The following is a 24,181-nucleotide window of genomic DNA, read 5'->3' on the forward strand; positions in this document are numbered from 1 at the left end:
CCCACCTTACAATACCGGCATGTATCACGGGGGACGCCAACCCATCCCTCAAACACATTGGTAAGACAGCCCTATTTTCTTTTTGATCTGAGCCCAGATACTGGCCATAGATTGAAGAGACTTTAATTTAACCTTCTTAAAAAACTTTTGGTCTCCAAACTTAAACATAAATCCCTGAGAGGGTAGATCCGCCCCAGCCAACATGGCTTTAAACATTAGAGCTATCGAGGAGTTGGATGGCACTTTCAAAAGCATTCGGGAGTAAGATAGTTGGAAAGCCCAAGCATAGTACTGTAAATCAGGAAGTGCCAACCCGCCCTTTTCCCTCCTCCTTCGTAATTTTTTCCACGCCAATCTAGTGGCTTTGTACTTCCAGATGAAGGAGTTAATTTCCCGCTGGAATTTGTCTATTTGTTTAGGGTCAAAAGCCAGGGGGATAGTGTTACATAAAAAAGTAAACTTGGGGAGGATAGCCATTTTAACTAAATTAGTTCTACCAAGTATAGAAAGTGGAAGAAAGGACCACGCTTGTAGTTTTTTTTTACAATCTTTAAAGACCCGATCCAAATTAAGTTGTGCAATATTCCCCACGTCTTGAGTGATTTGGATACCGAGATATCTCATTGAGGGTGTCACCTTAAGATGTGTATTGTTTATATTCCACACCATAATTTCGGTTTTGCTGGCGTTAATCTCATATCCAGAGATCCGCCCGAATTCTTCTGCACACTTAATTACTGTTGGAAAAGCTAAGACCGGGTCTACTGTAAAAATGAGAATGTCGTCCGCGTAAAGAGCTACCCGCCTTTCCCACCCCTCGTATTTAAGAGGGGATATTAACTTCCTCCCGTAGAACTTGAGCGAAAGGCTCAATATATACAAACATGGCTCTAGAAAAACAGACTGTTATCACTTCCAAATATCAAAGTAGTTTAAGTCTATATTAATGCTTTAGGAATACAAAGACTTAATCATACGACAGGCCTATCTTTTTATGTGTGGAGTTTTCTGCCCTGACTGCAGAATCTCCACACTCGTAAACTTACTATTAAAATGCAGTTTTGTGAACACCGAAAAAACGTAAACTTATACAAACTTTTACGTTTACCTAAGTAAATCAGGCCCAGTCTTTCCCTGTTTTCTTCCTGACTCCTTATTAGTGGTCCACAGTTCTGCTCATGAGTGACAACTAAGACCAGGGTCTTTCTTAAATTCCCCACTATGCTGACTTTGTATAAATATCTCTTAAATATATTTTCTTTCCATTTCACCTGGTGGGACACACCCACTTACCCATCACCACCATGTAACATGGCGGGGCACATCCACCTGCCTTGATGCCTGTGGGCATTTGTTGCGATGTATACATTTAAAATCAAATCAAAGCAAAATCAAATCACCAGGATCTCACTTCTTCACTACACAGTGGAAACATCCCTAACCACTTCTTTCCTTTTTATATGGCAGATATTCACTATTAAACCAAACACCTGGCTCCACTTATGCCTCTTCTTCCATGTACATTTACCACACTCAGCCTTTTGAGGATATTGCTCCTATGGGGTGGCATAGTGTACTGTTAACACATGAAGAGGCACATTTATACAGGATCTGGCTAGAGGCTATAGTTGTATATGCGCCGAATGTAGAGTTGGGGCCATCCTCAATGTTCTCTGCTGTCTTCAAACATATCCTTACAAGTGCAGTCACCTTAATGTGCGTCTGTGGGGAGATGGGTACCCACGGAATAGTCTGGGGTGTCTCTGCAGTTTGTGTTGTCCATAGTCATTGGCTACCAGAATGTAGGCACAGGTAGTAAGTAGGTTTAAGCGGGTGCACAATGGAAGGCTTGCTTTTTTGCCTTTACTTGCACACCTCAAGGGCACACAACTTTACGTAGAGTGGGCTAGACTGGAGGAAGAGTGGGGTGGTTGTTAGGGACATGGGTAGCGTGGTTTTCAGATCTGCTCTCAAACATCTTTAGCTACCAGTCATGATCCCTTTCACACACACACACTAAACAACACACAATACTCAACAAATGTTCCTACTGAAGGGGTCTTTCGGTCATCCCTCTTCAGCCATTAGCATGTTTGAGTGAGACCCCTAAGGGTGCTGGCTTGATGAACTGTATGAAAGCCGGGTGAGAGGTTCACTCCTATTTTCTGTTTATATATTTTTTTTTAAAGAAAAAGCCTATATGCTAAATAATCCAGTAGTGCTACGCTGCTACGTGCGCTCTCAACACACATTAATTAACAAGCATCATATAACAAGCCTATAAATTTGAATGCAGTGTGCACTGTTCACTTTAAAAAAAACGAACAATTTGTTAATCACAATATTAAACACAATTTACTCGTTACTTTAATCTGACTCATTTATTCGTTAGTTTATACTCTTCATTGTATTTGGTACCATATTTTCAATTCCTCATACATGTGCTAAACAAAATGTTCTAAATCATAAGTTTCCTTAATACTTTTTTCACATCAATAGATCATTGAGACATTCCATAAAATACATAAGATGCACATCCAGATTTTTCCTCTTCAATATGCAGCGCAATGTATGATATTTAAAAAAAGTATAGCTTTGACTGAAAGTTCCACCCTAATTATTGAAGGTAGTTAAGGGTAAAAGGTATACAAATGTATTGGTAACATCTTTGGGGCCTATGCATCAACAATGCCATTTGCGATTCCTTATTAGCGAAAAATAAGGAATCGCTAATAAGGAATAGCAAAAGGCTATGCATGTAGGAATCGCTATTCAAATAGCGATTCCTTAATATTCCTTATTACCGAATCGGTAATACCGAATCGGTAATAAGGAATACCTACCCATTCATTCCTATGGGCTTGGAGGCCCATAGGAATGAATGTAAAGCCAGTCTGTATTAGCGATTCGGTATTACCGAATCGCTAATAGCGGGAGCACTTTCAAGAGTGCCAGGGTGTCAAAAGGACACCCTGTTGCACCCCTGAAAATGATATGTGCACATATGTTGCACACACACATGCTCCAAGGGCATGTGTGTGCGCAACATGAAACTTTGAAAAATGCACAAAAGTGCATTTTTCAAAGTTTTTGCATATTACCATGCAGTTCATCTTCATGGTAATTTGCTCCCCCTATTAGCGAAATCGCTAATTTTTTAACTTTGATGCATTGCATTTAAGGAATCTCACTTTGGGATTCCTTAAATGCAATCGCTATTTAAGGAATCGGTATTTAAGGAATCCCTATTTAAAGAATCGCTATTTAAGGATTCCTTAAATAGCGATTTCTGCTTTTGGGTTGATGCATTGGGATTGGGTATTTTTTACTTAATACCAGGAGCTATTACCGAATCGGTATTTTACCGACTGGATTTTGGGTTGATGCATGAGGCTGTTTGTCTGCAAAAAGCTATATCCTGGATATTAGGGTTTCTGGTATAGTGGTGGTTCTCCCGGAGGCAAATCCTGCTAAGTTCGTTCAAGTTTCAAGTCTAGCCGCTTCTGAGCCTCAGCCTTTGATGTGCCTCTTTGCTTCTGTGACTCAAAATGTCTTTTAAAAGAAAGGTTGATTCTAAAAATCATTCCCAAATACTTATATCCATTCATAGTTTTCATCTCTTGTCCCTCTAACCACCATCTTGCCACCATTATCACCTGCCTACTTTAAGGTCATATAGGTGTCATTCATGGCTACTGCTGGTCACCGTTCATTGTGCTGGCGTATATTGTACTGTATTATCCATTGTACGGCGACACCGGTAAGGATCGTTATGGAATGGAGTAGAAAGTACTCAACAGGAGAGCTTTTATTTTTGAACTATTTAACATTTGTTAAAAGAAACAAGGAGCATAGAAATTATTTATTGTACTGTTGAGCGAAGACTCAAACACCAGCTCCACAGCTCCGAGGTCGGCAGGTCAAACCATTACGCCACATCCTCTGCCCTGACTCTTCACTTCTATGTTCAGTACTCTTGTTGCTTTTGTTACAGTTTCACATTCCAGTTCGCAGCTTGTTATCCAATGCATTTACCTCTTGTTCTAGTGAAAAAGCTATGCTAGCATGTATTTTTAGAGCTCCCTGCATTAACTTTTTGGAGTCAAAATGCCTGTGCTCCAGCTGGCCAATTCTATATGGTGCAGTGTTCAATTAAAGATGGGGCACAGTTGGAAACACCTCACACGTGAGCTGCTTCAGGCATATGTCAAAGGGCAAGGACGCACCCTACGTAGGGGTGATATGGACACTTTCTGTGACAAAGACAACCTGCACCAGTTTCTTGTTATAAATTGGTACCCTTATACTACCTTTCCATATGTCAGGTATTGTAGACACCCATATGACTGACTTAAATAAGGGCACTAGTGCTTGTGTCCACAGTTTTGGAGTCACTTTAATATAGTAGCAGGTATACCATCCAGGCCATGTGCTCTTGACTCCTTAAGTGCCATTATTACATTTTCAACATTTTTTGTTATTGGCATCAAATCCTCTTGTGTTAAGCATGTACAAGCAGGGCCTCCTTGTATGTCAACAATATCCAACTCCGGGATATTATTTTTTTCTTTAACACTATACAGCAGATATATTGACTACTGGTCCAGGTTTATCTATTATTGACACTGTGAAGTATAGTTAATTCTATGGATCTATGGTCACACTGCCAGCTCACCCACCACCATGTAGTTAATAATAGAAAAATCCTCTGAGGATATAAAAGCAAGGTAATAAGTGATGATGTTCTCCCACTGTCAAAATTATTATTAGCTGGTTGATCCACAGGAACTCTCCCATTGATTTAGACATTTCCCATGCCCCGGATACTTGGCTTGGAATACTTAACCATTTTTCATAGCTATGCTGGTGCTTGTCGGAGGTTATTGACTAGAGGATTTTATCATTATAATTTCCCAATAATAATAAACTGAACTGTAGTGTATTTCAATATTTTCTAGATTATCAATTTTATATTAATCTTCCTAGCTTCTTTAGTTGCTCTGCATGCACTTTATTTGGTGGCAGGGAAACATTAATAATAATCTGCTTTCTTGATACTATCTTAGTATAGCTCATAATACCATTTGTTGTCTCATTTGGCCTATTCTTGAACCACTATTGATAAATAATCCTTACATTCATTAAGAATTCTCCAAATTGTAAAATCCTTATTAACTACTACACATTATCAATCTACCCACTGCATGACCAAAAAGATTTATTTGCAACTATCTTATATGCCAATTGATCTTTGCTTGCCCATGTTTCCTGTAATACCACAATTGTCAGCTCTTTCTTCTTTAATTTTGATTGTAGATTGAACACATTTTTTTTTAGGCCTGCAATATTTCAAGACAACAATTGAAATGTTTTCAGATCAGGGACTATTTTGATTGGTTACCACATTGCCTTAATTAATTGCTGCAGCAATACCATTCGCATACATTTTGTTCTGATGCCTTTTTTTGCTAGGGTGCCTGTAAAAATCCTTCTGTTAGACTCTGTTTTAGTAATAAACAGACCTTGACCTGACCAATCACATACGTTATTCTTTTCCCACTTTTTGTACATTGTAACACCCCCCACCTTGATCCTCAAACCGTTCCTTCATATGCTGTAGTTTCAAATCATTCTTCAGCACAATATATATCAAACCTTAATCGCCGTAATCATCCAAAGATTTTAGGAAGTGTTTAACCACAATCTTTGAATTAAAATGAATCCTGTGCGTTTGGCTATTCCGACCCACAGCCATTTACTTTTGGAAGCTCAACCAATGCTATATGACGTGATGATATTTTAGACAGCCTTGGTATCCTATTTAAGACCAAGATAATTTTCCCATGATTAAGATATGATCATGAAGTCCAATCTGCAAAAATATCAACTATTTGTAAAATCAAATGATTTTCACTTATATCACGGAACACAAAATCGTTATCACAGATGTTATTTTTCTACATCATTTTCTCCTAATTTATTAGTGACTATTCATTCTGTTACTTGCTCCATTTCATTTATTTCATTTACACTGGCCACACTTGCTTCTGCTACTCAGCTCTCAATTAGGCAGTCATTTACTAAAATACTAGTGATTATCTCCTCTGTATGATTTTCGTTGTAATCCTTCACCTCTTCCGCCTCTTTTTTCCACTTCTGACCCTCCTTCCTTTCAATTTTTCCTTAGAAAATGAAGTATACTTCAATATTTTCAGTAATGCTATTTGATTCCCCTCAGGTGACTTGTCTTTAATCTCTTCCTTATTTATGTGCATTGTTTGTTTACGTTCCGCAATCCTGTTTTTTGCTGACTCCTGAATACGTCAGGCTATAATAGTTTGGGCTAAGACATCTATTAGAATACAAACAGTTACACCGTTATTTCTGCCATCCGTCTGAATTACTACATCCTTTGTGTTGTTATAAAAATCAACAGGATCTATTTGGGTTTGTGTTCATATGTCAGCTACAATGGAGCTAGTCATCCTCACCCCTTTTGTGTTGGAAAACCCTGTATTAAATTCAATATGATTATTTAGTATTATTAAAGTGATCTCTATATTATGCTCTGAATCACTTACTACATGTTACCAATAAGGACATGATGGATTCTAAATCATGGTGTATAGCACTCATCATTTCAGAGCATAAAACTGCTCCTCTTTTATAATTATCTTCTATGCTATTGTTCAAGATTGACCTGTTATATTCACCATGTAAGCTACTGTTTTGTCAAGTGGAATCAATTATTTAGGGAAAAAACCCTTCCCTGTGGTTCACTGGTAATATGTCAGACAGCTCCTATTTAATTTTTGATCTGATGTAATCTTCAGGCTTGATGACTTTTTAACTTCACCAAGTTTTCCATACAGCACTGAGCATAAGGGCATTTCCACCAATCCCTTTTGAACTTCCCACAAGTATTATGTCCATTATGGATGTACCACTCACTAGATAATCCAAAGCAATGTAAGGGGATACATCCTATGTACAGAGAACCTAGAGCAGCCACAGGAGCTCTACCGCACCAAATAAGCTCCCTGAATGGTCCTCTTTTCTTTGAATGAATGAAGTTGTAAGAATTTTAAGAAACATTTTGAAACCTACGCTAGGAGGCTGCTCTAAAGAGTTCTCACTCTTCTCAGCATGACTAATGGCTAATTAGTGCATCTTTTGAATTGAACTCCAAAAATAGAAGACATCTTCCCCGTTCCAGAGGTGGGCTTTGAAGAGTCACTAAACACTGTTGCACTGCAGCAGTTTGGAAAACAATTACCCATCAGGGAAAGGTGAGTGTCATACAAGGCTCACAGTAAACCTTGATTAGAGCTCACAAGAGAGAACTACCTTGGCCACGCAATGAGAAAGGGTTTCCTTACCTGAATGGTCACCTCTTCGCAGATCCTGTCTGACGACAGAATTGGCTGTTCTAACATAAGATCAAATTCACATATATTTACAGCTGGTGTTCAAAAAGTGAGTCAAATAAAGTAACAGTAGATGAGGTTTCTAGAAGCTCAAATAATGGTGCACAATAGCACTTTTTGAATTCTTGCTGAGTCTGGCACCATTTTTGGACACACTTTCTTTCTTACATTAACTATCCCATATTGGCCATCATGGTATATTCCACTGTTTGCCCATGTATCCACTGCTTGTACCTCAGAATCCATGGACCTCATCTCTTAGAAACTATTACTTTTGAGTCTCCTAGAACAAGCTCCACGTATTTGGGATGAGGTCTTGATCTGAATGTGAACAAAGTATTAGCCGGTGCAGGTTTTCTATGGCCCGGGTATTGTTCCGCTTTTCCCATTCAAAGAGCCAGTCTGACCACTGGATATTAGATCTCAATTTATGTAAAGTAAGTTTAGTAAACTCTCAAATAAAATGAATACAACTGGTCAATGTAGCCCTTCGATGTAAATGAAGGTGCAGCACAGTAATTGTACTTACTCTGCTGTGTTTTGAGTTAGTTGTCTTGCTGTGGTGCTGCACTGAACAGGAACTGAAAGAAATAGAATCAAGATTACTATACCGAAACACTGGCTAAAAACATAACACTATATCAGGATTTAAGCGTGAAAAGACTAAAATGTTACTATGTTTTACGTAGCGCATGCTTGAAACTCTTCTAAGAGCAGCAGGAAACAACAAACACTTTAAAATTAAAGGACATGAAATGTTTTCCATTTTCATTCTCACCCTGTTGAATATTTTACGAACATAATTAACAGTGTCCAAACCTTCTAGAACAAATAGTTTTGACTGATGGGTGTTCCATTTTCCCAATATCTCAATATATAAACTTTCTGGGCAAGATAACGCTGGTATACATATTAGATGCCATCCCAGAAACTGGAAGTTGCTGTCAAAGAAATGTTGTCAAGCGCACTTGTTGTGTTCAATTCTCAGACCACAGTTTTACCACTTTATCACAAAGTAAAGTAAACTTTGTTTCAGTTAAATAAAACCATACAGAGTTCTATGCTGGTAGAACTGTTAGCCCTAGGGCGGTCTCTTGCTAGACCTGTCAGCCTTAGAATGGTCTTCCCCCAGACATTTTGCATGCTTACCTCCTCTTTTTGCAGTAGGACTCTGAGCACTTTAACACTGCTGACCAGTGCTAAAGTGCATGCGCTTCTCCCCTGAACATGGATTCATTAGGTATTTTCACAATTTAGATATTGAATTTTTCTGCAAGTCCCTAGTAGGGTGCACTACCTGTGCCCAGGGCCTGTAAATTAAATGCTACTAGTGGGCCTGCAGCATTGATTGTGCCACACACACACAAGTAGCCATTTAAACTTGTCTCAGGCCTGTCACTGCAGAGCCTGGGTGTGCAGTGTTACTGCCATTTCGACTTGCCATTTAAAACCCTTTGCCAAACCTTAAACTACCCATTTATTACCCATAGGTCACTCCTAAGGTAGGCCCTAGGAAGTCCATATGGCAGGATGCTGTGTAAGTAAAAGGTAGAACTTGAGATTTGCATTTCCTAGTAGTAAAAAACACCTAAATCAGTTTTTTACACTATTGTGAGGCCTACTCCTCTCATAGGTTAAAATTGGGACTTCATTATTACACTTTTAAGCTGATATTACTGTTAGGGAAGGAGAAGCTTTGTCATGTGTTATATCTTTGGAATGGTAATAACAAATCATCTTTAATGGCAAAGTGAGATTTTACTTTACTATTTTAAAAAGGTCACTTTTACAAAGAGGACATTTCTCTGCTCTTAAAGCTCTGTGTGCATGCAGCGTGTCTTCAATATACATCTGGGGTTGGTGACAGCTTAACTTAGAGCACACAAAGGAAGGTTAGCTGTGTCTAAGTTCTCATCTGCATCCCGATGGCTCGTCGTGGGCAGGATGGAAGGAAGGATCTGACATGTAAACCTGAATAGGCAGTGTCCTATCCTCACACAAAGGGGTGATTACACCCCCATAGTGAGTCTGGAGCCAGGTCTGGAAAAGACATCTGTACACTTCAAAGACCCTTCTATGAAGTCACCTCCAATTCAAGGGCACAACTGGGTATAAGTACTGGGTTTTCGACCCCACCAAATCAGACAATTCTGTACCGACTAAGAACCTCTGTCAGAATAACTGCAGTGCTGCTACAAGGACTGTCACTTTGCTGGTCCGCTGATCTCAAAGAACTGCTTTTCTGCTTGATACTCTGCAGCCTGCTGCTCTCTGAACCAGCTGAGGGAGAACTGAACTCTGCCTTGAACCCAGAGTGATCTCCAATGGCTTTTTCAGCTTTCCTCTTGTTGTTTGAGACTCAGGGATATCAAAATCTCATAACCTTCTTCTGTTCCTGGTCCATTGGAAGTGGACTGAGGTGCTTGCTCCAGTGAAATTGGCATATGTCCAGTGTTCTTGGAGCAAAACTGGCTCATCAGAACCAACGCATCGCTGCTTCAGTGTGGGAAGATCTACCCATCCTCTCAACTGCATGAAGAAACCTGGTGCATCGTCTACGGATCTGACGCATCACTTCCACTACATAAAGAAATATCAACGCTCACCTCAACTGTGGTAACGGAGACAGACCCATCACTTGGCTGCCTCCCCCATCTCTCTGTTGTGACTAGGAGGAAGGTACTGTGTTCATTGGGCCTGCATAGCTCCTGTATCCGGCCCGCACTCCATCGAAGTCTGCATGAGCTCTCGTTTTTGCCCCAGTCCAGCGTGACCAGATAACCCCCATTGGCTCTAATTGCTTTAATGCACTATTTTTACTTTTATTCTTTAAAAATTCATATTTCAACTTCTATTCATTGAATATGTGTTGTTTTGATCTTGTTTTATTTATAGAAGGCATATCTGTTGTCTTAACCTGGTGTTGAGGCTTTTGTTGGCGCTTACATTGTGTTACTGTGTATTGTGTTGCACTAATACTTTACACATTGCCTCCTAAATTAGGCCTGCTTGCTCAGTGCCAACTACCAGAGGGTGAGCACAGGATAATATATGGTGTGTGACTGACTTACCCTGACTACAATCGTGGGCCCTACTTGGACAGGGTGCATACCACTGCCAAATGGAGACCACATTTCTTGCACATGCAAGTAAAACACATTCATAATGAAAAACTGTTACAACTGGCAATTTCTTGTTGGCTGAGGCAATGCCATAGCCAGGCAGAACCTACCACTCCGATCAGGGGTGGTCGATTACGCTCACTGCATAAACTGAGCTCACCCATGGGTAGCTTAGCACTGAGCAGTGAGGATTATCACTAGGCCCAAGCGTGTTAAAAATTACATCAGTAGTGTACACACTTGGGAAAGATCCTACTTTACCCCACAGCCCCCTTATGCGGTGCAAATCGTTGCCAAAACTAGACCCACCCAGGCAATTATTATAATTCAATACCACACAGTTATAGGGTGCACCCCAGATCACATGATATTAAAAATATGTACGTACAAAGAATGACAACACTTTTAAGCAGTACCATGGAAAGAGGCCACATGGGTGAATCCAATGTCAAACGTATGTATTCTTTTGGCAAGGAATAAATGTGTAAAACAACACCGCCAGTTGGTGTAACAAGTCTCAGGCAGTCTGCAGGCTGTCATACACACACACACACACACACATACATCCCCTCAGCACCGATTCACGGTGCAACAGATATCAGGCAGGTCCATATGGAATGCACTCACACACAATTGCACACAGCACCGTAATGCAATGCAAATGATATCCGGCAGGTCAATGGATAGCACACTGCAGACCCCGTGGCCCATGCCTCCCTCAACTCTCCAGCTTATCCTGACTACCCTATGCTCATGGGTTGGAGATAAACTGCCCCCCGATACTAGACCAATTGCGGGCAGTGTCCCCAGGGAGAAGATGGGGGTAGATAGCAGGACTAGTTAGGAGACAGTCGCCAAATAGGGGTTTGGCCATCACTCAGGAAGTTCACCAACAGGATGCGGAGCAGAAGCCGGCTGGTGGAAACAGTCAATCACTCATAAGGGTTCCACAATGTGCCCACTTCTGATTGCTCTCGAAAGCATTCCTTCATCCGAGTCAATCGCTCTCACTACCCTGGCCCGATTGGGCAATACTACCTGGCAACACGATGTTGTCAGGGCCGGGAGAAGAGAGGGCAGTTGGTCTGCCCGACTTAGGGCCCAAAAGGAACAATCGAGGAACGGAGAATGAAACAGCGGGAGCCTCTTGGAAGAAAGAGGCACCCCGTCAGGGACACGTCGGTCAGAGTAGCACCCAGGTAATCTGGGCACAACATCTGGTGCGCGGTGATAAGAGTCACCCAAGACAATTTCGTTTTCACTCACTGCAGAGTTGCTAACTCATTACCCCCTAGAAATGAGGCACAACATCTGGTGCTCATTGCTCCGAGTCACATCAGACAGTTCCGGTCACAAACAACGAAGAGTTGCAAATTTCTTACCTCCGTCGAAATGAGGTACAATAACTGGTGCGCATTGATACTGGTCTTACCAAGCAATTCTGGTCACACACACACAGGTTTAGCAGTGCCACATGTGGTACAATGAGGCACTACTAGCGGTGCGTCCTCACCTCCGAGGGTTGCAACCTGTGAATTGGACACTGTACGCAATGAACATGCATGTTGCATGAGGGAGATGCGGCACGATCGACGAAGCAGGCCACGCTGGATCTCCCAACTGGGGAATCCGCTCACTGCAAGCAAGATGCTTTGTGTGTGTTGAGGTCCCCACGATGCAGGGGCTCCACTCCTTAGATGTGGGTAATACTTTTGGGAATTCGCAAAAGCTAATCCAGTCTCCAGGCACAATTCTTAGTTCCACGCTCATGCCGTACTACCAGTTGGGATGCAGTTGCAATGTGGGCACTAAAGAGGGCACCGCTCTCCAGGTGTCACAAGTAGATGGTGTGGGTCCCTCGCGGGAGGTCTTTGATGTCCCTGAGTCCTCCACAGGAGAACAGGGAGCATGCCCTTGGAGAGCACACTTCAGGGTACCACACAGCAGCAAGTAGTTGGCCCAGGCCAGCCACTATTAAGGAAGGTTGCACAATCCCTTCCAATGTCAGTAATTCTCCTTTTGCACACCAGATTCCTCTGGCAGTGTGCACCATGCAGTTCCAGGTTCTGCAGTCCCACGTCCCCACAAGTGTATCTCTACCCTGCTGAAGTATGGCTCTAGTAGTTCTACTGTAGTGTGCCTTTGAAGTTGGGGGTGGTTCAGAGGGGATCCCTTCAAATCACAGATAGCTCCTCTAGATTTCAGTCCTGTCTGCCATGAGGAAATGAAATGCAGATCTTGGTCTTTAGTGGGGCCGTGATCTGGCTACCAGAGGCCAAGTGTCAAAACCTCTCCCTCCAGTCCATCCAGCCAGGAACTCAAATGACAGTGGTCTGTCATTACAGTTGCATGTCCAATGTTTAGCTGTTGCTGGAGGATGCACAGATGTGATCCCCCCGGCCTCTAGTGTGGGATGGGGTCCAACTACAAGTCACACAAAGAGTTTTAGAGCAGAGAAATGCCCACTTTCTAGAAATGGCATTTCTCAGCTAATAATGACAAATCCACCTTTATCACAGGAGAGGGTTTCTCATTGTAAATACAATGTTAGGAAACATTATGACGCTCCACTGCATTCCACTATTGCAGCCTAATGTAATTCCAACCACTACCCCATGTTAGCTTATGGGAAAAGCAAACCTCATAGGTAGTGAAAACACACATGGGTATTCTTCACTACCTGGGCAGGATACACATATGTGTACCTGCCCTGCCTTTCACCTTCCACATGCTTCATCTACCAGGAATTACTCAAGGGGTGCTCTAGTGGTAGTGATAGGTCCCCTCGGGAATGGCTAGGGCTTAGAAAGGCCAACCTGAACATCAGTGCAATAGTGCACACACAGAACTGCTATGGAGGGCTGGACACATGATTAAAAAAACATAGGTGCAAGTGCATGCATACAGGCCTGCAATGGCAGGCATGTGATATGTTTAAAAGCATCAAATAAGCACCACTTCCTAACATGTGTAGGAAGAACATGCACACTTTCACACTGCATTTACAGTGGGGAGGTGCCCAGAGCCCTGAGGCCACTACAATAGTATCAGCAAAACCCAGGTGGAAAAAGCAAAAGGTTTAGGGAACCACTACCTGAAGAGTATTAGGTCTAACAAAAACCTCTACAGAAAACCATATAAGTAAACTTAATTTAAAACAGGTATTATAACCTGTATGACATGTAGTTAGCCACATAATTATGGTGGTACTGACAGTGAGAAAAGTGGTCTGGCATTCAGTGGCTGTCATTTAAATGAGTTCATATTAAAATAAGGAGTATAAAACATGATTCACTATGTGCTGTTGCGTGCAACATCTACAAAAAGATTATTTAAATGACCTTCTCTTAGCACACATTTTGTAGCGACTATAACAAGCATGACTTGATTAAACAGTGAATTAAGCTAGTATTCAGCACGTAAGCCGGTTCAAAGAAAGATGTGTAAATGATGGAACTGCCTTCTGCGTGTTCCTTGGAGAGGAAGAAAGCTTGAAGTTACGGGTAATCTCCATCTGGCGAACTCAATTTGTGACTGCTTGCACCATTTGCTCTCTTGCTCTGGTGAATGACAGATTTAGCTGTCAACTGTCTATCAACATTGGTGATGAATTTCATAAAGTTTGCTGTCCCATGGGCAAAGCCTCCTCTCATTCAGAAGATTTGCAAAATGCCTCTTGCCATGAACAGAAGGCATAATGCGACTCGATAACTTCTTAACAAATCACATTTCGCTTTTGCAATTCGGTATTAGGAAGAGGAGGGTTTAGGGCGCCCCTTCCTAATACCGTATACCACTGGTATGTATGATTTTTTTGTGACCAAGAATGAGGTCGCAAAACATTTGCAGTTACCACCAACTACAAGTTGGTGGAAACCCATTCAGAAATGGGAAGGGCTATCCAAGAGTCCCCTTCCCCTTTGTGAATGTTGGCACCAACATTTTGTAAGAGCAGGCAGTGGCCCATGGACCCCTGCCTAAGCTCAAAAAATAGAAACCCAAGGCGGACCCCAAGGACCTCAAGAACTTTCGACCCATCTCCCTGCTCCTGTTCCCGGCGAAGGTCATTGAGAAGGCCGTCAACAAGCAACTGACCAGCTTCCTCAAGGAGAACAGCATCCTTGACCCATCCCAGTCCGGGTTCCGCAGCAACCACAGCACTGAAACTGCCCTCATCGCCGCCACCGATGACATCAGAACCCTGCTTGACAACGGAGAGACCGCGGCCCTCATCCTCCTGGACCTGTCAGCTGCCTTCGACACGGTCTGCCACCGAACACTACGAACACGCCTCCACGATGCCGGAATCCAAGAGAAGGCCCTGAACTGGACCTCCTCCTTCCTCTCCGGCAGAACTCAGAGCGTCCGTCTCCCCCCTCCACCAAGCCACCAAGATCTTCTGCGGCGTACCCCAGGGCTCATCCCTCAGCCCAACACTGTTCAACATCTACATGGCCCCACTCGCCCACGTCACCTGACTGCACGACCTCAACATCATCTCCTATGCCGATGACACCAAGCTGATTGTATGCCTCACCAAGGACCCCCACACCGCCCAAACCAACCTCCACGAAGGTATGAAGGCCGTCACCGACTGGATAAAGAACAGTCGTCTAAAGCTGAACTCAGACAAGACAGAGGTCCTCATCCTCGGATCCACTCCCTCGGCCTGGGACGACTCCTGGTGGCCGAGAGCACTAGGAACAGCTCCAACACCCACCAACCACGCACGAAACCTAGGGGTCATCCTCGACTCCCCCTCTCCATGACAAAACAGGTCAACGCCGTCTCCTCCTCCTGCTTCAACAACCTCCGCATGCTCCGCAGGATCTACAAGTAGATCCCCACTGAAACGAGAAGGACGGTCACCCAGGCCATCGTCAGCAGCAGACTGGACTACGGAAACGCCCTCTACGTAGGAGCCTCAGCCAAACTCCTGAAACGGCTCCAACGCATCCAGAACGCCTCTACACCCCTGATCCTCGACATCCCTCGCCGCAACCACATCACGCCCCACCTGAGAGTCCTTCACTGGCTTCCTGTCGACAAGAGGATAACCTTCAAGCTCCTCACCCATGCACACAAGGCACTCCACAACACCGGACCAGCGTACCTCAACAGCCGACTCAGCTTCTACACCCCCACCCGCCAGCTCCGCTCAGCTCAGCCGACCTGGCCCTCGCCACTGTCCCCCGCATCCGAAGAGTGACCGCCGGCAGCAGATCATTCTCCCACCTAGCCGCCAAGACATGGAACTCCCTCCCAACCCGCCTACAGCAGACCCAAGACCTACTGACCTTCAGAAGACTCCTCAAGACCTGGCTCTTCGAACAGTAGCAGTGCCCCCTACCCCTCAGCGCCTTGAGACCCTCATGGGTATGTAGCGCACTTTACAAATGATGTGATTGATTGATTGATCGAAAAAATGAAAAGTTAGTGTTTCATTTTTATTTTTGAAATGCAGTCCATTTTTTTTAAGGAAAACGGGAAGCATTACAAAAAAAATATTGCGATATTTAAAAAGCAATCACAGACATAGTGTCAGCTGACCCCAGCAGGCCATTAGACCTTGTGATTGTAGCCATTCACAATGGGTCACAAATTGCAACCTGCCGCATGAATATTGATGAGGCAGGTCCAGTTGCCACCCATTAGGAAACGCTAACTATGTAAAACATACTGGTGTACATCACAGTTTGCGGTTTCCTTAAAGCAAATCATTAATATTTGCTATCAAGGATTTGCAAACGTGATTTTGAACCTCTGGCCCATAATTCCCTTGCAATGAAAAACCTTCTAAAGCAGGAGGTAACAGTCATTTAGTAAGAAAATGCAGGTGTGTAGTAGATGAATATGCTTTCCTTTTGGTGTTGGCATAGTCTGCAGATTCCTGACGGCGGGGTATTTGCCCATTTTGTATGTATCAACCAGGAAGGTCTGTGACAATAATAATTAATAGGAGTTGATTAAGAGCCAAGCATGCCTTATATTTCTGAAATTTTCCTTATAATGTTTTTGCCTACAAAATCCTATACTGAATTTCACGTGTTATATAATACACTTGCATTTTACAGCTTCCTAGCCAGATTTCTCTAGGCACGGCTCTGCTATTCTACCTTTTGATGTAGAACTTAAAAAAATTATTGTGAATAAAAGGCAGCCATGAAGACATCTAAAGGTATTACCAGTTTTACCTTCCGGTGGTTGAGGAGGCCTTGTGGTAAAAATAAAAGATCCTGTCCAGGCACCATAACTCCGGGTTGTTACTCCGTTTCGTGTGGATTCCTGGTAGCTGCCTTGTCCCGGCTTCTTCTCCATTCTCACTCTGCCTCCAGCATTGCTGACTATTCCTGCATTGATTGCAGCTCTGCAAATGGAAGAGTCCTGAGGGAAAATCAGGAATAATTAGGAAATATGGCATTTGGCATTCATCTCTTCCTTCACGTGGCCAAAATGTGCTTAGTTTGCCATATTTTCTGTGTAGTTACAAAAACCAAAGTTACAAAAACCAATCGACACATTATATGGATGTGTTCAACACATAAACTTACGTCTGTGTAGATATCAGTCCCCCACACGGCGGCTTCCAGCTTCAGGCATCCTTCTGGACAAATAACTCTAGAAGAGAAAATACCATTGAGCTCCATATCTGTGCGCCTTAGCTAACTGTGGTGTGAACAAGTTACGTATGTTCGGTAAAGCTTTTTCAGGTAGAGACTCTATCTGACTGCTAAGTCCTCACCTTAGAATATTCCCCAGGAATCAGACAGGATCCAGAAAATCTTGAGCAGTATCCCTGAGCACAGGTAGATGACATCGATTAGCTCTGTGTCAGCTTCATCCACGTTGAAAGTGGCGTCACGGTGGCCATATAAACGCCAAACAGGCATGCTGACAACAGTTTATTTTGTGACTATTTCTAAGCCAAAAACAGAGTGCCATATAAATGTCAATCTGTTTTGACCAGTGTGCAGTTTTTAATGGTAACTTGGGGGGAAGAGCCAAGTTTGCAGAGAGGCTAGGATGGGAAGGTCAGTGAGGAATGTGCGGTTAAATATGTCAAAGTTAAGTAACTTGTTCTTCTGTTAGAGACTTCTAACTGCAGACCCATCACCGTATGGGCGTGCAAGTCCTCAAGAGGCTGCTTTTAGCTAGTGTGCATCCGATCTTACTGAGGAGCACAACCCATCGAGAGATGGTCTACTACTGCAAAGCCTTGTTCTTTTTAGGTTGAGCCTATAGCAGCAGCGCTGCTCGCTTTGCGATACATGCAGTAATGAAGTATGGAGCGGAAGCTCTGTGGAAGCTCCGCCCACTCTCCACCCATGTTTTTAATTGGCTTGTGTCATTGTCTTTTGTAAAGGCTGCTGTCTGATTGATTAAGAGGCTTGTTAGTCTCTCCTTATTATGGCCATGTCGTTATTTGAACCATCCCATGGTTACTGGCCCCTTTACTTCAAGTGTTACACAGTACGGTACGTGTGATTTACACTGTGAGCAGTACTTTCTCCATGCCTTCTCGCCCCCTTATCCCCCCTCCTGCACTCCTGAGTCCTGTTGTCCTTGCTTCCACCCCTTCCCGTTGGCCGTGATGTTGTAATGCAATAGGTCTCCGTAAATGCGAGTCCAGTTGCAATGCAAATGCTTGTTCTTGGCCACCTGTGGGCCGACGAGTCTCATCATCCCCTCGGTGACTTGTAATCGAAGGACACGGTGGAGCTTTATACGAAACGCAGTGTCACGCAATGGCAGCCTTCCCTGCCTGTCAATGTAACATTTTTGCCTACGCATTTTACGAGTCGTGCTCGAGGCTCGGAATAGTGACCTCACCGCCTGGTGAGCCAGCACGCACGGTGGGTCGATGCCCGGCAGTGCGGCCCATATTTATTTTCAGATCATCCACTGGGTCACATGATCTGTCTCCTACTCCCGCCCCTTCTGACAGGGGCGAAACGTGTTGTGGCACACCCCCGGATGGTCAGGCCCCCCAACCGCCCGAAGGACTAACGGGGCGCCGTCGCGGTCTTCCCAGAACCTCCTTCGGCTCCTGGACCTTGGCTCGGGCACCCTTACTGTGCCGGACAGGGGTACCCTTACTGTACCGCCTGTCGCAGAGGTACCCTTACTGTACCCGTCTGCCTCCAGATCGCCCTGTAACTCCGCCACAGCTCTGGGGAGGCTACCGTCGCTGCCAGAGCCCCCCTTCCCTCCATAGGTGTTACTAATGTCCTTTGCTTGCTAGCGCCTCTTGCACGTCCAGCAGGAACATGTCCATCCCTACCCTGGACAAGTGCACCCCATCCTTCTCGTAGTACCCCTCCACCTTCTCTTGGATCAATGCATGTCTGATGAAGCCCATGCCCCTGCGCTCCATGAATTTTTGCATGGACCTATTGACCCTTCTACGTGATCGCTCTACTGCTGCCGGGGACCTGGCCCCCCTCCAAATCCTGCGGGGTACAATTTCCGACCACCTGACTTCGCATGACCCCCCAGCCTGGCTAATGGCTGGCAAGTCAGTTTGCATGGACATGAGCAGGGCCCTCCTTCCCCTGGAAACCAGGTCATTTCCCCCAAGGTGTAAGATAATAATCGAGGGCTGAACCCCCCCAGCAGCCAGACGCTGTTCAATTATGCCCCGGGCTTCACTCCATTGCATCCCCGGGGAGCCCAACCACACGAACTGTGTGTTAGCAAAATTCTGCGACCAGTTCCTGTGTGCTGCCCAGCGTTCCAGCCTCGTGATGTAGGAGTGTCCCATCAACCAAACCTGGTGACCTGTCAATGAAACGATGAAGCAGCTTTTAGGTAGTTGTATCTTTATTACACACCAAATTAGATACGTTCATCCAAAAGGAAAAAACCCAGGGTGGGAAAAATCGGAGCTGAACATGCAGCATCAAGGGCGAACATACCTCTTAAAACAATCGGACTCCCAACGCCCCACCCCTTTTACACCCTCTGGGCCCAGGCCGGCTTTTGCCGCTGAAGTGGCAGCGCCAATTCTGAAGGAGTGCGAGGAGAATCTGCGCCCCCTCCCTGATAGCCCAGCCTTGGCCAGGGTGGCACCCAGAATACGGTCGAACTGAAACCTGGTGAGGGGGGATCCATCTGCATGAATCAGGAAGGGACCCGGGGACGCTGGGCGTAAGGCCAGGTATTCCCTGACCATGTGAACCGGGCAGTACCTGTTGTCCCCTAGGGTCTGTAGAACAACTGTCTTCCCCCTCCCCGCCTGGTCTGTCTTGGATTTGCGAATGCGGAGCTCCAGCGATACATTAAGGGCCACATCCGCAATCCCCAGCGCTGTGTCAGACAGGTCAACCTTTGATTTTGCCACTAGCTCGCTAACCCTAAAAGCGCCAAAGAATGCCAGGCAGAATGCCGTAGAAAACAGCCTTGCTTCGAACGGGGAGAAAGTAATCAGAGGTACCGTGTCCAGGATGAGCTGAAGGTCCATGAATTCAATGGGTGCCCTGGTGTCAGGTTGTCTAACCTCCTCCCTGGCCCAGCCCTTCAGGGCCGCCCTAATCTTGGATGACCCCGTTGGGTCGACACTCCCATCTAACCTGGCGTCATGGCGCATGGCTGCCAGGTGACCACAAATCCATGAGTGTGATCTGCCGTTCTCCTTGGCCCACACCACAAAGGTCTCTACCTGATCCTCGCTCCCCAAGGCTAAGCAACCCAGCGCCTCCACTACTGCTCTGAACGTTGCTAACTGTGAGTCGTACTTCCTCCGCGTCGCTGGCACCAGTGACCTCTCCCCCATCCTCCTCAGTCTTTCCCCCACTGAAGCAGGCGCCACAGGTGATCCGGGAATGGTGTCATCTCTGCCCTTGCCCGCGGCCAGGCCTCTCGAAACCGGAGCCACTGAAAGCGAGAAAGAGCGTCAGCTGCCACATTCCGTACACCCGCGCCCTAAACTTAATGTTACTGCGCAGACCCTCTTTGACTAACTCCCTCAGCAGACTCAGGACTAGCGGGCACGAGGCAGTAAGGCCGTTGATGGCGTGCACCACCGCCATGTTGTCTGACCAGAAGACCACCTTCATGTTGCTCAGTGTGGCCCGCCATAGATGCAGCGCTACAAGAATTGGAAAGAGTTCCAACACTGCAATGTTCTGTGTCACCTTTCTACGCCACGCATTAGGCCACCTCATAGCGCACCACTCTTCCCCCAGGATCACCCCAAAACCTTCCCTTCCAGACGCATCAGAAAACAAGCAAAGCTCCTGGCTGGCTATCCACGGGGCCCTCCAAATCACCGTCCCATTAAAACCAATGAGGAATTCTGCCCACATTGCTAGATCAGCCTTCAAGCCGGCCGGGCAGGAGCGGCGCGCAGGAAGCAGAGGAGGAACTGGGCGAGAGGGACGCCTATGTAGGGGGGGGGCTAGCCTCGCCCCCCTAACGGCCCACCTCCACCTGCACACTCATTGGGAGATCTCCTCCCTGGGCGCGGCCTCGCGCGCGAGGCAAAAGGAGGGGGAAGGCTGCGACGGGCGGCCACTAGAAAGCTGCCCTGCTGATGTCCCACTGCGTGGGACGCGGGCAGCGGCATTCCTCCAGGTTTTCTCTCTGCAAACATCCTGTGCAGTGCAGCAGAAACGGGGGCTCCCGAGGCAGATTGGTATAAAAATTAATCTGCACTGTTTATTAATCAGCAGCCCTCCCCTCGAGCTTCAGCTGCAACAGTGCCTGTTTTGGAGGTGAGCCGCATATTAGTGTAAAGCATTGCCTGCCTCCACTGCAGCATCACTGTCTGAGTACAGCTCGGCGCTGAGCCACACCCTCTGTCCCCTACCTTCAGATGCAGCCCCTTCCATGCTCGTCATCCTCCTCCTGATCAGCATCAGCCCCCCGTGCTGTGCGACATGCCGGCTTTTGATTCGCTATGCATCACTGGCCAAAGGTCACCTAGGCAATGACCATCAAGCGTGGGCACCCTGTGGGAAATGGCTCTCAAGTGCATACGATACGAGCATATGATGGAGCAGGGAATCATGGGGGTACAGGATGGGAAATGGAAGCAGACCCCGCATCACCCATTAGCTGCAAACCCTGGCCTGGAATTTAAACCGGAGTGAAATGTATGCTCCTTTAAATCATCAAGTGAGCTGCTCATGCTACAGTTTTTAATTGATCACATCCACACGCTTGAAAGCAGGTATCCCCATTGCATTACGTTTTTTTTTACAACCTTGCATATAGGTGGTGCCTTGCTAATGAAATTATAATTTACACTTACAAGTGTCCTTGTAAAAGTAGGAAATCTGAATTTATTCCTGCAAAATATAAATTAGCATTCATTTACTGTCACTGTAGCTGATAAATATGTGCATAAATCGTATGGAAGTAGACCATGCAGAGCCAGTCAACATTGGCTGGAATCCATCTACACATTGAATAATCAATACAGCGGATTATTGGTCTGGGCAGTCAGCGTGAGTCTCCCTCCGTTTGAGGGAGTCACTCTGATTGGATATCAATGTCTCTGATCATAGTATCCCCTCGCATCTCCCTAACATATATTTACGTGGTCTACATTCCTTCAAAACGCAAGACATTACACCTGCACCAAACAAAAATCATAATAGCATGGAATTGGCGTAAAGTAATTTAATTTGCATGTTTTATAAACAGTTACATTGACAGTGTTTCCTGGGCTCAGCTCCTCTATTCACTGGTTCAACTGTTAGGGGGGATTACGCCCAGCGTCCCCGGGTCCCTTCCTGATTCATGCAGATGGATCCCCCCTCACCAGGTTTCAGTTCGACCGTATTCTGGGTGCCACCCTGGCCAAGGCTGGGCTATCAGGGAGGGGGCGCAGATTCTCCTCGCACTCCTTCAGAATTGGCGCTGCCACTCCTGCTGCAAAACCGGCCCCCAGTGACACAAGTCTAGTATCCTGGGAGCCTGGATGAGTTTTAAAGACGTGCACTAAGTTTATTTGTAGTTTGATAAAGCTGTACAGAAGTTCATTGGTAAGTTAAAAGAAACGATTTTAAATCGATTGGGGGCTCCTAGAGATGACGCTACGTTTTTGTTTCCGCATGTCCCAAGTTGCCGAGTAGTAACCCCCGTCCCAGCCTCTGCTTGTGCTGCTGCAAACCCACAGCACATAACTGCCGCCTCCCCCTTCACCCCATTACCAGCACCAGCTCATTAGAGGTATAACGTTCCATGCAGCGTAAGAATGTAGGGGCATATCATCAAGGCCAGGCGATAATTATCGCTCAACGCTCTTAGAGCGAGGATAATTATCGCCGGCCAACGCTGAATTTTATCGCGGAGATAGCGTGCTATCAGCAACGCTTATCTCCAAAGCGATAAAATTCAACGTGCAAGCTGCCACCAGTGCGATTAATCGCGCAACGTTTGGCGATAGCTTGCTGATAGGGCAAGGCAGACTTAGCCATGATATCCACCTTCCATAGGTTATCATGGCTAAGTCAGTTGAAAAGCAGGCGTAAGGAAAGTAGTGATAACCATGTTTAGCGCTACTTTTCTTATCGCTATGCTTGTTAACGATTCCCTTGATAATTGGAGAAATGTCGGTTAGCGACATTTCTCCAGTTATTGCAGGAAGAAACGCCCAATTTGCATCTCATTAGAGATGCAAAGCTGGGCGTTCAGAAAACAGGCGCTAAGGCAAGGATTAACGCCATAGTGTGACCTTGCTGATATAGCGATAAAATTATCGCCGCTTTTCGGCCGAAGACGGCCGCAAAAGCGGCGATAATTTTTTATCGACGCCTTGTGGATATGCCCCTTATTTCTGAAAGGAAAGGGGCGCACAGCTTTTCTCGCGCTGTCTGTCTCTGGAAGCTGCATATCACGTTTGCAGACAAAAAAGTCAGCTTCGTTAATACTTATAAAGTCCCAAAGGCGAGACCATTTCCATTGCAAATGCTTGTTTTGCTACAGTGACCCCGTTGAAGAGCTGATCATCCTCCTAATGGTCTCTGGTGCAATCAATGTAGAGTGAAAGGGATTTCTTTGGATCCAGAGAATGGAGTCACTCATCTTCCTTGGAATGATGAGGAGGGGCGAAAAAGAAAGGCAGAGTGATGCTTGGGCCAACGTGTAGTATGGTGACAACTTTCAGTTGGAAAGAGGCACGCTTCATAGGAACCAGTTTGTCAGGGAAAAGCTGGTGTAGAGAGGATGGAAAGACAGAGCTTGAAGCGTGCTGACCATTCTGTCCGATGCAATGTCCATCAAGAAGACAGTTTTCAGGGTGAAGAGTTGCAGAGGTCAGCTGGGTAGTGGCTCAGAAATGTTAGGAACAGATTGATGTCTTATTGAGGAAACAAGCGCTGTAAACCTTTCAGGAAATGAGTCAAAACAGGGGACTTGAACAGGGATGGTTGATGCAGCAGAAAAGCCGAAATGACTGACAAGTAACTATTGACAGTGTCCGTGGCAAGGCCTTGCAGGGCTAAAAATAAAACAAACTTAAGCCTTTCTGTCAATGGTACAGAAAAGAGGTCCACATGGCATGAGGAACATCAAGCCACAAACTTATCTCAATGGAAGATGTATATAGTTTTGGTTGAGGGACGCCGATTGCCGAGATGGCATTACAGACCTCAGAGGGAGAGCGAAAACTCTCACCTGCTGCCGCTC

The 24,181-nt window shown here is 45.3% G+C and overlaps 1 protein-coding gene across 1 annotated transcript in view; it reads right to left on the reverse strand.

Annotated features, from left to right (window-relative positions):
- LOC146833841 (uncharacterized) overlaps positions 1-24,181 on the reverse strand; it is a 750,859-nt gene that overhangs the window by 35,504 nt on the left and 691,174 nt on the right. The window contains exons 50-52 of the mRNA XM_085599920.1: positions 17,101-17,167; positions 16,744-16,933; positions 7,957-8,008 (exon numbers count right to left, since the gene is read on the reverse strand). Coding sequence (XP_085456046.1) covers positions 7,957-8,008; positions 16,744-16,933; positions 17,101-17,167 — 309 coding nt within the window. The remainder of the gene's footprint in view (positions 1-7,956; positions 8,009-16,743; positions 16,934-17,100; positions 17,168-24,181) is intronic.

The sequence above is a fragment of the Triturus cristatus genome, chromosome 4_2, assembly GCF_964204655.1.
Source record: "Triturus cristatus chromosome 4_2, aTriCri1.1, whole genome shotgun sequence".
Lineage (NCBI taxonomy): Eukaryota > Metazoa > Chordata > Amphibia > Caudata > Salamandridae > Triturus > Triturus cristatus.